Consider the following 18,036-nt stretch of genomic DNA (forward strand, 5'->3'; position numbering starts at 1 on the left):
CATCCTCGTGTCTTTTATTTCGTAAACACCACACAGCTCTTTGATAAAACGCGTCTGAGCACCGAACTCTCTGCTCTGCTTCTGTGCCGGTGGTGAATATGTAAACATGGTGGTGGGAGAGACACTGAGATCAGTGAGTGCAGAGCTCAGCTGTAATTGCTATGCTGAACATGCAGGGTTGCTTGATGATTTGCTCTCCAGCTCAGCTGCACTTGTTTTTTTTTTTGGCCCCTTGGTTCCTTTTTATCCAGGCAGACTGAGTTTGTTTCGTTGACATTGTGAAGATTAATTTCACCCTTCTCTTTCTTTCTCATCAGTCTGTAAAAATGCTTCTTTGTGATGTGCACAGTGGGTTTAAATTTTTGTTCTGCTGCATAAAAGGAAGGTTTTGGCTGATCTACTCTTGATGTATGGATTTTTGTTTTTTAATGTAACATTAAATCAGATTCAGTCCTTCCTGGGTGGGAGTGTTATGTAATTCACCTTCCAGCGAAGCTTTGGAGGCAGACGCTGCTCATTACAGCCGAGCCAAAAACATGCCTCAGTGGTTTTACAGCTTCGTGGGGCATTGTGAGTTTATTGGGGCATAATTATGTGACCGATATACAGCAAAGCTTGATTTAAGGCATAAAACAATCTAGGTTTTTGTCTGTCTTTATAGTTTTTTGAAGAGTTGATCTCTTGACTTTAAATCTGCAGTTTGATCAAATACAGTGAGAAGTTGGCATCGAGTCGTTTCACAGAACAGAGTCCTGCTCTGTTTCTAACTGCTTTATTTCATTTTTAATGAACTGAGAGAAAGGTTCCGGTGGGTGGAGGGGTGGGGAGGGGGGTGCTAGGATGCATGGTGCGTCCTGTAGCCTGAATTCTGGCCCGTAATCTGAGCCCTTTGCAGTCAACCTGTCAACCTATGGGCTGATTCTGACACAAAATGGCCTGCAGCTGTGCTGTTTATGTGTCTGTTTGAGGTTTGTTTACATCTCTTTGTAGTTGTTTTGTGTCTCTTTGTGACTGTTTTGAATTTCTGTGTGGTTGGTTTTGTGTCTCTTTGAGGACATTTTGCATCTTTGTGGTGGTTTTTGCATCATTTTGTGTATCTGTATTTTATTAGCAGTCTGTTAGCTTAACATTAGCCTATCAGACTAACAGCTAGCCATCTCTGTCCAAAGTTAACAAGATCCACTTCTCAGCACAGTTAAAACTCAACAGGTAACGTGTTTTATGTAGTTTGATTTATACAAAATCCAAAGTGTGAAAGCAACAATTCGCTGTTGTGTGGATCTGTAGGAGACAGTTTCTTAGCTAGTAGCTGAGTAGCTAGTAGAGTGGCATCTTGTATCTTCTCCCCTAACGAAACAAACAAAAAAAAAAAGACAGAGGCCACTTTTTCTTTTCTCGTGTTTATTTGAACAAAGTTTCACCACAGTAATATTCATGCAATACTTCTGAAAAACAAAAAAAGAGAAAGATTTCGTAAACATTTTAATCCCCAAATCCAAAAGACATTTTTGTGTTTTCTACATTCGTCCATCCAGTGTCACATTAGCTTTTGAATGAGTTAGACAGCAAAAAACTGGAATAAAAGGTAGAGAGGGCAGTAAAATGTCAAGTCGTGTCACCACATACAGGATTTTAGTCAGTCGGTAGATTTAATGTTAAGGATATTTCCAGGATCTTGCTTATTTTTTTAGAATAAAAATCCCGATATATGACTTTTAGATAATTGTTAATTGCTCCATTTTCTTTATTAACCATGCAAGTAGAAAAATTAATAAACTGCGACTAATAATTCATGGTATATTTTACGCTTTTCGCCTATTTATCAGGTTAATAAGTAGATAATTGTATGTGATCACAAAGAAAATGTACTTTTTTAGTTCATTCACCTTACAAATGGTTAGAAAAGTGTTAGACCGTTCACATTGTTAACTGTGCTGCCGTAGTATTCAGTAATGGTCCCAGTCTAATGGGAGGACTGGTTAGAAAAGTAAGAAGATACCCAGTTTACACTTACTGGTGACCATGAGGTGTTTTCAGCCACTTGTGTTGTTGGTTGCTACTGTACAGTGGGTTTAGGCATCGCAGGAAAACAGGAAAAGGACAGTTTGGGTGAGAAAAACAGTTTACGTACATCTATTTTCATGGGAGACCACAACAACAACAACATGGTGATGAATATTGTAATGAAAAATGTGCGTGAAAGCCAAAATGGCCTGCTTCTACATTTTTTTTGTTTGTTTTTTGTAAGTAATTCAAATTTTTATGATTTTAATTTTTAATTCTCAAAGAGAAAATAAAAAAGCAACTGTCGGATTTCTGATGCCGTTCAATAAAACAAATCATAAATATATGCATCTGACATAAATAAATAATTTAACTCCAAATAAAAATAAGAAAACACACACTTCACAGAAACATATCTACCAAACATGAAAATGGTACACTACAGTAAACACACAACAGTACCATCAGTCCTCTATGCACAAATCATCTGACTGAGAAACAATCACTTCCCCCTGTTTCTTCACAGATTGTTTTTGCAGTGATTGGGTTATTCCAAACATTTGAACATATTGCTTGTGGATTGTGTTGTTTTGTTTGTTTGTTTGTTTGTTTGTTTGCTCTCCCTTCAGTTTGTGTTTTCTCTAGTTTGTCCAGTGAGTTCATGTCTTCTACTTTTACAGTAACTGAAGTTTGGACCACATACAGGAGGCCACAGCGCGTGATTGTCTCACTGGTCATTTCCTCAGAGTTCGTCTTCATCAGAAATGATTAAATCCACAGTGAAGCTACAGCGTGTGTCAGACTGTCCATAGTGTCCAAGCACCTGTTGCTACACCTCCCTCCTCCTTTTCTCCTGTTTCTCAATCTCGGAGAAATCTTCATCTTAATCTTCAGCTCACACCAGCCTCACAGGTGAGCAGGTAACCTGTACAGCGTCATCAGCAGCCTCTACACGCAGATCTCGATGGGCGTGGCCACCAGGATGCGTCCTCTTTCGCTGTTCTCTCTGTTGACCCGCTCGTAGCTGCCGGTGGAGGACGGAGAGCTGTTGGTGGACATGGAGGAGTAGTGGCTGTCCATCATGATGCTTCCCTTCGCCACCACACAGGCAGGTGAGAGGCTCTGCTGCTTCAGTCTGTCCACTAACACGTCTTCCTCAGACGAGGACGAGCTGATGTCCAGAGGAGGAACGCTGCTCGCTAAACCCCCGCCGCCGCTGTTCCCGTTCTCCGTGTCCAACATCCAGCACTGGTTGAAGTAGCTGAAGACCTCTTTGACGGAGCAGCGGCGCTCCTGCTCGATGGAGAGGAGCCTGCGGAACATTCGTAGAGCTTCATCAGTGAAGCGGCGCCACTGCGAGGGCACCGTGCCCGTCCGACGACGCTGCCAGCGGACAAACTCCTCGTAGAAGGCATCGTTCGGCATGGCCTTCTCCCAGGGGAAGTTTCCCGTCAGCATGCAGAAGAGCAGCACGCCAAACGCCCACACGTCCGTGCTGTAGTCCACACAGAAACCCTCGTGCCGCGAGGTGTCGCACAGCTCGGGCGCCGTGTACGGGATCGTGCCGCTCACGCGCTTCACAGGAGAGCCGGCACGCCGCGTCATGCCAAAGTCCGACAGCTTGACCTTTCTGCACTCTTTGTCAAAGATCAGGACGTTCTCGGGCTTGATGTCCCTGTGGACCAGCTTCTTACAGTGCAGGTAATCCAGGGCGATGGCCACCTGGTGGACGCAGCGCTTCGCCACCGTCTCAGGGAGCCCCACCTGAACAGAGAGCAGAACAGTGAGCGCGGAGCGAAGATACATCACGGCTGCGCAGGTGGTGTAAAAACATGTAGTCACCATCAGTTGGCAGATAATTGGACTGAGTAGTTACTCGTTAAAAGTTACCCTGTGGGTTTTTAACCACTAGTTGCCCTAAAGAGCGATGTTTTTATAAGTGAGTTCCCGTTTTTATTACAGTATCTGAACCTGGCTACGAAGCTAGCAACATTAGCTAACTAAAGAGCTAGCTTCCTGCTAATGACCCAAGACTTAACCATTAGCGCCTCTGTTTAGCCTTAATAAGCAGTATATAAACATGCAATGAACGGTTTATAACACACTGTAATGTAGTCGTAAAATTAAAGCTTGGTGCATTTTGGACTTTTTCTTTCCAAAAAACAGCTGATTGGTCGTAACATAAAAAAAAGGCCTTCACTGCCCTGTTACGTTAGTAACACTTCACAGTTAAAGTCCAGCAGATTTGTGTGTTTTGGCACCTGAAGCGATGACTGTCCTCAGAGCTGACAACTAAATGTCACGCACAAAAAAAAAATAACACAGCAGTAAACAGCACTGAATGTCAATGTGTAATCCAAAGGAACACGGCGTGTATGCATCTGCAGCTTGTCTGGAAACGACAGTCTAAAAATACTTTCCAATATTTGGGGGATTAAGAGATAATCATTTGGATTGTGTTACAATGAACTCTATTTTTGCTAACATAAAATAAAGAAGATATTTACAGAAATGTACTTGATGTAATGGCAACATCAGCTGGCAGCTCATTTTTTAAAGTGTATATCTGTGTCCGGGTTGTGGGCGACAGACAAACTGTCATTGCTGCCTCACATGTAAACTCATGTTTAACATTTTAATGTGTAGGATGTCATGTATTCATTTGATCATGGTGGTTTGTTTACTTTCGCCTACAGCTCGGACTTCCTCTGTAGTCCTGTGTCTCGGCCCGTCTCACCTGTGGAGGGATGATGTCAAACAGATCTCCGGCGAGAGCGTACTCCTGAGCGAAGATGTAGTACTCGTCGGTTTCGAAGGCGATGCCGTACATGTTGATGATGAACGGGCAGGGCGACAGGTAAAGGGAGATGCTGTACTCTCTCAGAAAGCTCTTCAGCTTGGTGGTCTTCTTCCTCAAAAACTTCAGGGCCATTTTTGTGCCTGAAAAACGAGGACAGGAGACGGTTACGTAACTTCCAATCTCATTCCTCACGTCTTGCTCTTTTCCAGCCCATTAAAGTGTTTGGGGATTTATTTCACAGCCGCCTAATTGCATGCAAGAAACTTAACTAAAATCATTTCAAATTTCATGAATAATTAAAGTCTCCAGTGTCACTGAATTAAATCCTGATGGTTTTTTTCCAGCAGATTTACAGTGTAAGTATTTCAGATCCTCTGCCTGAGCAGTCATGTTCCCACAGAGTGACCAGGATGGTGCTGATCTGCTTTCATGTCGGGGATTTTGCAGTAAACTGATGTTTACAGCTCGCAGAGAGCTGGTAATAAGATTAGAAAGCCAAAGACAAGAAAAGAGTCTCATTCTACCCTGAAGTAAATCATTTCACTTGATATCATAATGTAAAGGATGCACAAAAGCACATTTAGTCGTCGTGGAGGGAACACAAAAAGGCAATTTGTGAGGACGTGGTTCAGAGGCTTGACTCACCTCCTCTCCCCTCAGCAGCCACTTACTGCCCAGAACAAGAGGGGAGAGAAATTACCAGAACTAATCTGAAAGCCGGGATAAATACCCCAGACAATAACCCTGGAGATCTGCCACGTCTGCCCCTTCCTGCACCGGCAGTCAGTGTGTCAGCAGAGATGAGAGGGGACACTTTTCCAATAGCACCGGATCAGCTCTGCAAAGTGCTGTGTGCGTTTTACAGTGAACAGCCACTTTAGGAAAGGTCAAGAGGGGGCTCAAGGTTTGTTCGTAGAGCCAAGACGCAAGAGGAATTTCCCTCACGGTGACGGGACGTTTACAAATACATAGATCAAAAATATTCTTATATTATATTAATATTCTCTTCTTCTTATATGAAAAAATTATGCAGCTGCAAGAAGCATCCTTTCTCCTCTGATTTCTAAGCAGATTTATCCCATCACCGTTGTACCCAGAATGTATGATTAGCTGGCTCTACAAAGACCAACATGGTTATAATGCCAATGGATGAAGCTTCGTCTCAGGCCTCTGGGCAACTTCATCTCTTAAAAGTAAATAATGAAATGTAGGATCTCTCTCTGACTTTATGCACAAGCAGCAAGTCCAGTCCAGCTTTCTCAGAGCTGGACTGTAGCACAAAGACTGTGTAAATAACAACATTCCTGGCCAAGCAGCTTCATGTAAACACATCTGATTCACACAGAAGCCGACAAGTGGCGCCTTGTGTTACTTGTGCTACAGTAGTTTCATCTTTATATGGAAAATTAGTTGCTTTGTTAAGTCTGCCTGCTGGCTAATATGCAAAGATAAACACCATCTGTTCAGGGGAACTCAGCTGACTCTAGTAAAACTACAATTCCTAAGTGTTTCTGGGCAGAAAATAAAGATAAAGATAACCTACATTTGTAATCCTGCTGACCCATAATGTTACTGTACTGAGCCTTAACAAAAGATCAGCAAGGTTTTTGGATCTGGTTGGTACATACCCAGCATGTAAAGACTTTTCCAAAAAGAAATGTTAACACTTGGCTCGTTGGCCTGTTCAGTGGTGCACCCGAGTCCATTACTTAACAGTTATAATTCCTCTGATTCAGCTCTGACTTGTCTGCTTCACTAAAATGCATTTGCACACAATTATGATTCAAAGGTCGGAAATGACTTTGCCTTCAGTCCATACATTTCCTGAGCTAACGTGACATTTATACCGAGCAACATTAGAAATTTGAGGGCAGGCGATTAAAGCCACGCCGGCTCTGCGATGACTCTGAAAAGATGTCAGTGACACACGAGCAGATAATGAAACCGCGGCTACACGTGGTTTTTCATGCATCCTTCGGCTGCACATTTTAGTGGCTAGAAAAGGTCAGAATTCATCTCAGGGACAGACTGCAGCCACTCTAAATGGGCAGCGAAGCTTCGGCTTTGTGCTCCATAAAAGAGACTATTACGAGGCTCGGAGCAGATGGTCAACATTTTGGCTTTTAATGTGAAGAGGTTGAACACATTTTCTGTTAGTTAAGTAGTGAATTTAGGCAGTCTGGATCCTGGATCTGAGCTAAATCACTTCATAAAGGCATCGTGCATTACCTCAGATTTGGCTTTCAGAGTTCATTTCATAAAGTAAACACTTCAGAGCTGAATAAGAGCACTTCACCTGTTCACAGGCCACGTGTTTGAGCAAAGGCAGTGAGAAAACAAAGCACCATTATTTCTGATTCTCTCAGCAGGTGCTGTGGTACCAAAGTGAAATGGAAGTGTTTGAACCTGCAAACTGGACCGTTGTTACGTAAAATGATTCACTGTGAATCTCGAAGCAGAGCCACAGAAGTGATCGACATCCCATTTTCTCCAGCTGCAGCCCTGCAGGTGAGTCTGGGGAATCTTTTCCACCCGCGAGAGGTGACGAACTGAAACTCCTGCTCCATCCAAAGACACATGGACTCTCCACTGATGGATCTTGTGTATATATATATAATAATTTTATATTTTTTTAAGCAGAGTCCTTGATTTCTGACCAGTACTCTACAGCTGAAATGATTTGATGATTTATTTGTCAATTAGCTGATTTATTCTGTCAGAAATTCACTTTTTTCAGCTTCTCCAAAGGAGTAAATACTCTTACTTAAAGGATAAATACTCGTTAGCTGCAGCTCTAATTGTTACCTCTGATTTTGTGGATGACCAGGTCCACTTTCCCGTAGGTGCCCTTGCCCAGTTCACGGACGACCTCATAGTATTTGTTGATGTCCAGTTTTTCCAGGTTCTGTGCGGCAATCAGCTGGAGGTCCTCCAGGATGTCGATGGAGGCGCGGGAGCCATGGGGCGAGGAGTTCATTCTTGTGGAGGGACGGGCCGGGGCCGGGGGCCGGGGGCCGAGGGCTGGTCTGGAGACGGATGTTCCTGTAGAACAGGAGGAGCAGGAAGGAAAGTAAGGTTCACCATTTAGAACAGTATCCACCCAACACCCCGTTCCCACACGACCTCCACTGTACACAGAGAGCACCCATTGTCCTGTGCATACATGTATATGAGTGGTTATCAGCATCATGGGAATAATGTCCTTTGAGTCCAGGCCAAATAACCTGTTACATAACCTTTGATCCACGGGGCTCATGAAGGACAATGTGTGGACAGTTTGTTTGTACTGTGAGCAACAACTGGGACCTGTTCTGAGCAGAGACAGCCCAACGATGTGCCAATAATCTGCAAATAATCGATTTATTGTTTTTCAAACGTTCTCCGATTCCCGCTCCTTTTCTTCGACATATATTCAAAATAAACTGAGGGTAAACTGCAGGTTTCAGACTGTTGGTCCAAAACACAACAAAGCTAAACATTTGAGGAGATCACCCTGGGACTCTGAAGCTGTGAGGAGCATTTCTTTCACTAATGTAAAAACTACTCAACAGATGAATCGATAATGAAAATAATCAGCTGCAGACCATGAAGACTTCTCTCAGGTGTGAATGAGGATCAAAGCAATGCGTGCTGACACACGCCGGGCTCTGAGAAGGATGGATCAGGTTCAGGAAATTAAAGTGTGAACAAGCTGAACTGGATGTGAGGAGTGAAAAAAGTGGATCTGATCCTCTGCGGCCGATCAGCAGTCCTCCTGATCAGCGATCCTCCTCCCTCTGACCCGCCGTGTTTCTGCTCTGTCGCGCCTGCTGACTTCCATCCTCAGCGAATCTGTCTCACCTTCCTCCCCCTTCTGCTACCAAAAGGAGCCAAACAACACTCGTCTGCTGTACCCTGCGCCGCCCGTCACCCACGACGGCCGACGTCTCGGAATGACTGGAGGGACTTCGCAGCCCTGATGGCGCAGCAGAATTGTACCATCTCTCATTAACAGGGATGAGGACGTGTTGAATGAGACAGGATGCTAGCCACATCCTGTGCATCAGGTCCATCTGTGCCTGCCTTGGAGACAGCTCCTGTCTGCGGAGTGAGTGTGCATGACGGGGAAATGTGTACACAAAACTCAAGTAAGACGTGTGAAAACAGTGAAACCAAACAAAAATATACAGTATGTTTCAGCAGGAAGAACTGCAGACGAGGAGACTGCGCTTTGAGTTTTTAATTCATCTAAAACATTAAATACTCAGACTTCTCTTTTGATTCTGTTTATGGCAGTTTATGTTTTCAGCAATGTCCTTTTTTTTCCTATTTACATTCATTAATTACCTACATATCGATCGGCCTGACAGATACTGTTTTAAGGCTGATTTGTGAGCATTTATCTGAAACAACCGTCCGTACTCACACCTGAGGCATTCACGGAAAACGATGCAGCATGTTATTACAGTACTTTAATCTGACTGAGCTCAGCCCCACCGTTCACAGTTCACTGCCTCTGCACCTGAGCTGGATTAACTTACTGCCGCTGCCGCTGCTGCTGCCGCTGCTTCACGTTAAAAGGTGTTCAACTGGAGAAACACGGGGTGGCTTTTATTGTGAAGTTCTCTAAGGAAAGCCACTGTAACTGTCACTGAGGTTGGTGCTGACTGTGATCAGTCATCAAATATGAGACACAGACAAACCTGCTGCTCCTCTGACAAAGCAGCTGCTCAACACGCGTTTTGTAACCACAGGGGACACCGATCAATCAGGATCACAGCTTTAAGAACGATACGATGGAAATACTGAAAATACGAAACGTAAAAACGTTTATAAAACATTTACAAAAGCTTAAAGCCACTTGGTTCGTCTTACAGTGACAGCGGTGGAGGAAAATGGCTCTGGACACAAACAGTATGTGCTGAGCTTAAAAGTAGGACAAGCAGATAAAAATGAGGAGTCAGCTGAACCCAAAGGAGCCAACTGGCTGTCTATCACCGGTCCACTCGGCATCCCTCTGACAAGGTCAATAAAACACAGTGGATGAGACAGCCAGAGTGTGTTTGGAGCTGCAAACACACTCTGGCTGAGAAAAAGTACCTGCTGTTCACAGATGAACACACACAGCCTCTTCCTTTTATATTCTGGATTTCTGATTAGATTTTTAATTAAACTTCCAGCTCTTCTCCACATAATGACCCGTTCTGTCCAGTTTGTCTGCACAGCCTCGCGTCACTGCTGCAGCATCAGAGTGTGCACATTATCTGCACAACAAATGAAAATGGGTTTTGTGTCCGCAAGCACAAAGAGTCGCTGCTCAGACACCTCTGATTGGATTTCAAAAGAGCAGGGAGAGCGATGCATCTCTCCTGTGTTCGGCATTTTCAAATGACACCGGCAGGTTTGAGAGACGGGGGGATAGGGTTGGGTTCTCTGTGGCTCGTCTCTTTGTTCGTGCGTCACACAGAGAGCTCACTGTTTTAATACTGCTTTCTGAAAAGGATCAGATTCGTTTGAACCTGATTTTTACATCAATTTTATGTCGCTTTTTATCTGAAGTGAGTCCATACACCGGTTTGTGTATATATACGGTCTATGGTGGAAACTTACACGAGACTTTAACATTCGATATGAGTGGACAGATGGGGCGACTGTTCCCAAATGTTCCCAAATTTTCCATTTTGTTGCACCTTCTTCTTCTACTAAAGCTTAACAGCATCTGACTGGAGAATTAGCGCCACCAGCTGTTTATCTCGATGCGCTCAACTCCTCATATTTCTTATCTACATTTTTAACTCTTTTTAAAAGATTAAAATCAGTTGATTGAGTTTTTTGAACTCAAACGATGGTGAGCCCGTCGTGTTCAGGATCTCGGACGTTGCTAAAACTTCATCTTTCAACAGTCAACACCGTTTTGTTGACTGTTGACTGCATCACCTTAGTGTGACAACGTGCTCGCTGCTGCCTTGATTTATTCGTGGCCTCATTTAACCACTAAAACCTTGACGTGTTTTCATGCAGCATGTACAGTTTCACACTCGGCTTCTTCCTGTCAGCCTCCTGAGCATCAGTACACGTTCATGTGTGCTCTCACGCTGCCGTCGTATCAAAGAGCCTGGAGATGAAAGAAGTCACAACCAGCGCTAATTAGAAGCATCTTCTGTTTGCTGCGGCTCCCAGCAGCCCCAGCGCTGCTGCTCAGCGTATCAGTGCCACGGCTGCTCCCCAGAGGGCCTCGAGGAGCGCCAAGCCCCGTTTGCCTCCTGGACGAGGGGGATGAGACCGGCCTCCTGCCTTTCTTTTCACTGAAACACTTGACTGTAATCAAAGCGCAGATGGAACTCGGCCAATCTGCCTCGAAGCACCGCCACTGAATCACTCTCCTCCACTTCTGCTCCTCCCCGCTAATGTTACCTGTCCACTGCACCGCACAGGAAGTGGAGGCACAGTCTGACTGTGGGAACACCTGCTGATGGAAAAACTAGCACAGAGGCGATAAGCTCACACAGTGTTGATCACCTTTCATTCATCTTCCTGCAGCAACAACAACAATATATTTTCCAGAGTCTGACAACGTTCAACTCCAGGTCCTCCACTACTTCTCAGACATTATTTTTTTTTACAACGAAGAGGCATCATTTGCAAGGACAAACTGATTTTAATCGCTATGCTGATGACTCATAATTCTATATAGCTGTTGATCCTGAAGATCTGAGGCCTCTTTGTTGGCCTTATAAGATAAGATAGACTTTATTCATCCCACAACGGGGAAATTCAATAAAGACATTTCCTTCCTCCAGATGCGTCAGGGTAAAGCTGAGGTTCTAGTTATTGGCCCGGAGGAGAAAAAACAGAAACTGTTCATAATTCACAACCCGTAAGCACAGAGTAACATAGTTTGTGTAAAAAAAAAAAACGAAATAAATAAAAAAAACTGAGTCATAACTGAGTCACATCTGGACACACAAATATGATTCACATATTTTTAGATTCAGTGTGATTTATACGTCCTGAAGATGTCGTTATCTCAGATGTCTATCATGAATAAACATCAATAAATCTGCTTAGAAATCGATGGAAACAGAGATGGTCCTAATAACGGCAGAACTTGCCTGAGGATCATGACATTTTCGTGATTTCTTCAGCATCAGATAAATCCAGTGACAGTTGTCTGTGCATCCACAGTACAACTCATATGCAAAGTGATGGCACTTACGAGTGGCTCATCATATTCTGAGAATAAAAACACATGTAGTGACTCTGTGACTCTGCTTCAAGCCTTTAAATAAAGAGTATAAACCCACACCATAGGCAAGAAATGTATTTGTGACTGACTGCTCACATTTTCTAGTCACAGAAAAGGAACATGAATAAAAGGTCAGTACATTTCTTTCTCCCCTTCACAAAGACGAGCCTGTGCAAGCTTTTATTTAAAGCACACTTCAGCTGCTGCGATGCAGTGCTCTCAGGTATCCCCAAAACATCAGTAAATCAATTTCAGCTTGTACAGAATATCGCTGCCGGAGTTTTAACTGGAACAAAGAACACAGAGCAGGCTGTACCCGCAGCTACTTCCAGTTAGTTTAGAGTTTAAGGTCATCGTACATGTTTATAAATCTATTCATGGCCCCCGGACCGTCACTGATATGCTGCTATCGTGTCCCTGGTCCCTCAGATCCACCACAGAAACTCACGAAACCAGAAACTCAGACAAAGCAACAGAGAAGCTTTGGACTCAGCAGATGCCTGAAAATTCACTCCTCTATATTAATACTACATGTGACTGACAAACATGACAAACCTGACAAAAGTGCTGAGTAACTGTCTCCCTGTTGTTTGGCAAACTTAAAACTACACACACATTAAGCACTGCAGGAAAAACAGCCTCTGCCATCCCATTTGTGCTCAGGCCAACATCGACTTGTAAAACATCAGCACCCAATTAATCATTTGTAATGTTAAATCAATATGGCACCCGGCTGAAAAATACTTAATGAACAAGTGCAACCATCGTAGGCTGAGTTCGACTCCCAGGAATAGTATTTCAGAGACACAAAGAGTTACAGAAACTTTTATCTGGTTAAATTTTAGGAGTAATTTGTGCACTTGAACATAAAAGAAGCAGGAGATGCTAACTTTGGAACTCGCTGCATTTTATTTATACCCGTAACAATATTTGCATTGTAGAACATGTTTTCAGCCACGCTAGCAGCCTGGATCTGTGGCCGCTCCTTTGATCAGTCCACCTGTGGTTCCAGACTCTCAATAGGACGGATTAGCATGAAATTCAGTGCCGACGTCTCTGGTCTTCAGAGGATGAATGCTACGAGGCAAATGTCTTGTACTGAAAATGTAGTGGAAATAATCACATCCAACAATCAGCATCCATTTTTTGACGAACTGGCTCTCGACCTTTTTGTTTCGTTGACTTACAAATTTGATTAACAGTCTTTCTGTGTCAATATAAACGGACAAAGTGCAGAGTTAATAACTCAGAGGGGAACGAACTCGTGCCTGTGAAACCATTCATGCATCGTTTAGTGTGAGTGTATGAGTATGAATGTAGCTCACGCCATCCTGTCACATCTGCATCCCCTCCTCCACAACCCTGTCTGAGAACAGCGGCGGAGGACGGACTGCATCTGTTTCTCTGAGTCCACAACGTGAGGACAGGGCGGAGGAAATGAAATCAGAGCCGTTTGATTTATAAACTCTGACCGTGCACGTCTCACTCGGTTAGAAAGCAGAGGGCGGGCAGCTCGGTGTTAAAGGAAGACCTGTCACCTCCTCTTCTCACATCAGAGTCTTAGCAAGTGAATCTGATTTGAATCCAAAATATATAATCTGTGATATTTTTTAAATAAATGGAAAATTAATTGGTATATTTATGTTGCTCTGGTGTAAAATTAGAGGCAGGTCAGGATCTCTGATTCAACAGACCTGGATTCTGAGTTGTGACAGTCTGGCAGGTTGTTTAACAGCTGAGTTGTTGTATTGTCATCAGGAGAGTGACTGATAATCGATCAATCGCTTATCAAGCAACTTTTCTTTGTCATATTTTCAAACTGAATATCTTCAGGTTCTGGACGATAAAGATTATTAGACCAGCGATTAATTGGAAAAATAAAAAGAATGATAGTTGATAATGAAAATAATGAGCTTTCTCTTCAGCTGAATGTCACAATGACATTCACATATTAAAGAAAACAGATGCTGCTATAAAACGGTGCCAAGCTTCAGTCTCGTTGCAATGAACTGAAATGTCATTTGGTTTTCGTCGGTCATCAGTTATCAGTCGGCGTGTGTCAGCCGAGCCTGCTGAACTCCGTGAACTCTCGGTCTCAATCATACTTCTCACCGATGAGGAGGGGATGATTCATTTCCATCCATCTGCAGCCCAAATTATCACAGGCTGAACAAAACCACCTTTACCAGTCCAACCACACAAAAAGTAGATTCATCTGAAAACCCTGTAAAATGCTGATTTTTCTTCCTTCGGCTGACAGAAAGTGAGCAGGCTTCCTCTCCTGTTCCAGCCTTTGTCGGCCTTTCAGCTCCATCCTTTGTCATTCTTACCTTTTCATGTCAGTGCCAGTGAGCTAACCCGGGCTGTGAAATGTTATCATTTCTGCCCCACGAGCAGCTCTTCCCTCTAGAAATGTTTGTAGAAGTAAAACTCCACCCCGCCAGCCGTCACAGCTCCGGCCTTCGTGCTCCCGCTGTGTGTGGACGTGTCTCCCTGTGTGGCGGCCCGAGGCTCAGGGTCCGCCGATGGGGCTCGGCGGTCGGCTCCCACGGCGCTCACGGAGCCGTGGAGCACATCAAAGCGGCCGGGCTTTAACTGGCTCGGCCTACAGCATCTTCAAACACTGGGGCTTTGTGCCTGCACGCTCGGCGGCACATCACTGGGCCGCTGCTTTAATGCCAACCCCATTTCTGCTGCTGTGAACCCCACGCTACAGTCGGTAACGTTACCCCCTTTTGTCTGCTTTAATCTCTGTCTCTCTTCTTGTCAGACTGTCTTCCCACTGTCTGCTGTGCTGCTGTGCGTGCATCAGTGCAATGAGAAAACCAGACAGACAGCTCAGTGTTTCAGCTGTAGGGCTGCGACTAATGATTATTTTCACTCACCGTTAATATACAATGATGAATCGATTTATCTTACGCTCTATGAAGAATTCAAAACACGGACTTCCCCTCTGTGACGTCTTCAAATGTCTTGTTTTGTTCCAACAAATCTCCAAAACCCAAAAAGGTAAAGGTGTGAAATGTACCTCTCCAAACACCTGAAGCCACAGGACCTTAATTTCTTCTCCTGCCGTCTGAAGTGAAAACCTTTATTAGCTGCAGCTAACTGAATGTCCCAGGCAAACAGGGCTGCAACAAACTTTGTTTTCATTGTTTCTTAATCTGTCAATTGTTTTTTAATTGATTAATCGACTAATCATATAGTCTGTGAAGCTTCCCAGAGCCTGAGGTGAGTCAGTAAGTTGCATTTCAGAAACTTAAACCAGAGAATTTTTGGTAAGTTTTCCTTGATTTGCTTTGAAAACGATTAAAAGGGCTGATGGATGATCAGTTGCTGACAGTTCTTTTGTCAGTCAACTCATCATTGTCGTCAATGTTCCAGAGAAAAATGCTAAATGTTCTGCGGCTCTAGCTTCTCAAGTGAGAGAAACTAAAGTCCAAAACAGAAACAAATTCAGCTTAAACAACAAAAACAAAAGAAGCTGAAATTACAAAAAGGTCTTTTGCTTGATTATAAAAATATCTGCAGATCACTTTTCTGTCTGTGGACCAATCAGTTAACGACCAACCGCTTCAGCTCTCAGCAGCCGATGACAGAACGGTCTCTGCAGCCCAATCTGAGACACCAAATGGTTTTTTTTTGTGCCATTTCCCACAAGATGAAGCGAGCTCCCACTAAAAACAAACACCATTAAGGGTAAACGAAAGCATCCAGAGCCTGTCATCCTTCACCGAGAGCTGAGGTCAGTGTCACTGTTTACGGCCGGGGAGTCAGAAAAACCTGCTACACAAAGACGTGAGGGGTGATCAGCTCTGCAGACACAAAGCCTGCTTTATGTCCATTATAACTGCAGTGCATGTGAAGCCATGGCAGTGCTGGAGTGTGTACACGTGAGCATGTACACAAACGTGCACGAATGCACAACGCGTGGGCAATAAATTTACAAATGCCAGCAACAAAAGCAGAGGTTCACTGATTACACATGTGTAGCTGGGACACAATGGCTTCACACAGCAGCTCCATTGTTCTGCTCCGTGTTTCCTCACACGCTGCAACTTTTCTATTGTGTGTGAGAATTTAAGACTTGACTCACAACTGTATTTAAAAATAAATAAACACAGCTTTGAATGAGGATAACTAAGGGTGTGAAACCCTCAGGGGCCAAACACTGCTGGCTGGTAAACACAACAGCAGTCTGGTGTGATGGTTTCCAACAACAGCAGCGAAGAAATGCACAAGAAAAGGCAGCGAGACACAAAACACAATCCGAGGGTCCGTGTACAAAGACACACACTGGGGTTTAATCAGCGGTCCACTGGTTCGGTTGCGGACCTGGTCTTACCTTTCCAACTGAGCAGCATGCAGCATCAATCCATCCAGACAACACCTGAGTCTTCGGCCGGCGCAGGAAACGTCGCAGGTCCTTGAATCGCTTGTTTGTTTGTTTTTTGTTTTTGTTCTTGTTTCTGTTTTAAATCCTCAGCGGCGCAGAGAGAAGCTGAGCCTGATGCTGAGCCTGAAGCGGAGCCTGAAGCTGAAACCTCGGCAGGGACCTCCGCTGTCTGTCACACTGTCCGGAGCCGCTCTCTATTGTCTCCGCACTCCGCCGGCGGACCCGCCCACCGCCTCCGACGTCCAATCAGAGCGCAGAGCGACGACGCCTTCAAGTACTGTAGGTATTTACAGCTTCAACTGAGCCCTGAGAAGTTTAAAGGGAAGAGCAGAGGAACCGGTTTGTTTTTAGGCATGAGATTAAAATGATTATGGTCTGGGTTTTTTTTTTTGGTCTTGTTTTCAGCAGCTGGAGTGCGTGTATTCATTGGTGAATGCAATGAACAGGTTTTGTTTATTTTCAGTTTGTATTCATGGACTTTCAATGAAAAAGTTTGACTTAAACAACATTACATGAAAATAGTTTTAGTAGCATTGTAAGTTTTATTTCTTACACCTTTATGCTGTTTTTGTTTGTAGAAATAGTGACACTATTTTTTACAACCTCAAACTGATCTTTGATAATTGTACATTTTTATAGCTGCCTGTGTCATTTTTCCTGTATTTTGGGTTCCTGGCAGCTTTAATCTTTGTTAAACTGACAAAAGGAGGAACCTGACCAAGTTCGTGATTTTGTATGTGTAGCTTAAAAGATCAATTCTGACTCCAGAGAGTTAAAGGTCATGTTTAGAAAACTGTTTTTAAACCCATGAACTGACTTGCACAGTTGCACCCTTGGCCTCATGTAGAACTGGGTAGCCGGTTTTTCCCCCCATGTTTTATCACGTCCGTGAATGCGGCATGAGGAGATAAAGCAAGCCAAGCACAGCGTGTACCCGGTGAAACGTGGAGCTGTAGTTGCCTGAGCTGCACATTTAAATCGATGGTTTTCACAGTGAACTTCTGTTTGCAGCTGCAGCAGCAGTGAATGAAGAGGTGTGAGAGACATCAGATGAATCACAGCTGAAGAAACCTTGTGACTTTTATTGTCTCCTGTGGTGAATTAAAAAGTGGCTGGTGTGATTCAAAGAGGCTGAAGTGAACTTTTTTTAAAACAGTAATGACTCCATGACTCTGCAGTTTGGTTTATTGATTCATGTCTGCGATGGGAAACCCTAATGATCACTGGGATTATACTGTAATTCATCTGGTGGAAGGGCTTCAGGCTGCAGTGGTGCGACTCTGAGTGTCGGAGACTTGAAATGATAATTAGTTTTGTCTAATTTTGGGTTTTGGCTGTGAAATTCATTTACTTTCACGTCCTCGTGTCAAACAGTCAAAGAAAAATCACTTTGTCCCTGAACTGCTCACAACTAATGTCCATAGGAAGAAGCATCACCAGTTAATTACTGCTTCATTTTGAAAAGTTTTTTTTTCTGTTACGCAAAGTGCAACAGAAACCCTGTAGCTGTTTAACTGTGTGACGATCACAGCTCAGAAAATAAAAACACAAATCGATAAATCCCAAGGAAAATATTTCCTGCCTGGATGTGAAATCAAATCCATCCCTCCC

At 43.8% G+C, this 18,036-nt stretch overlaps 1 protein-coding gene across 1 annotated transcript; it reads right to left on the reverse strand.

The window, feature by feature from the left end:
* Positions 1-1,426: 1,426 nt before the first annotated feature.
* On the reverse strand, positions 1,427-16,571 carry LOC121198590 (serine/threonine-protein kinase SBK1-like). Its single transcript, XM_041062843.1, has 4 exons — positions 16,375-16,571; positions 7,610-7,846; positions 4,742-4,944; positions 1,427-3,768 (listed from the first exon to the last, which is right to left on the reverse strand). Exons 1-4 carry the CDS (start codon positions 16,391-16,393, stop codon positions 2,953-2,955), a joined length of 1,275 nt encoding a protein of 424 aa, XP_040918777.1. The 5' UTR covers positions 16,394-16,571; the 3' UTR covers positions 1,427-2,952.
* Between the last annotated feature and the right edge of the window lie 1,465 nt (positions 16,572-18,036).

The sequence above is a fragment of the Toxotes jaculatrix genome, chromosome 18 (genome assembly GCF_017976425.1).
Source record: "Toxotes jaculatrix isolate fToxJac2 chromosome 18, fToxJac2.pri, whole genome shotgun sequence".
In the NCBI taxonomy this organism is placed as follows: domain Eukaryota; kingdom Metazoa; phylum Chordata; class Actinopteri; family Toxotidae; genus Toxotes; species Toxotes jaculatrix.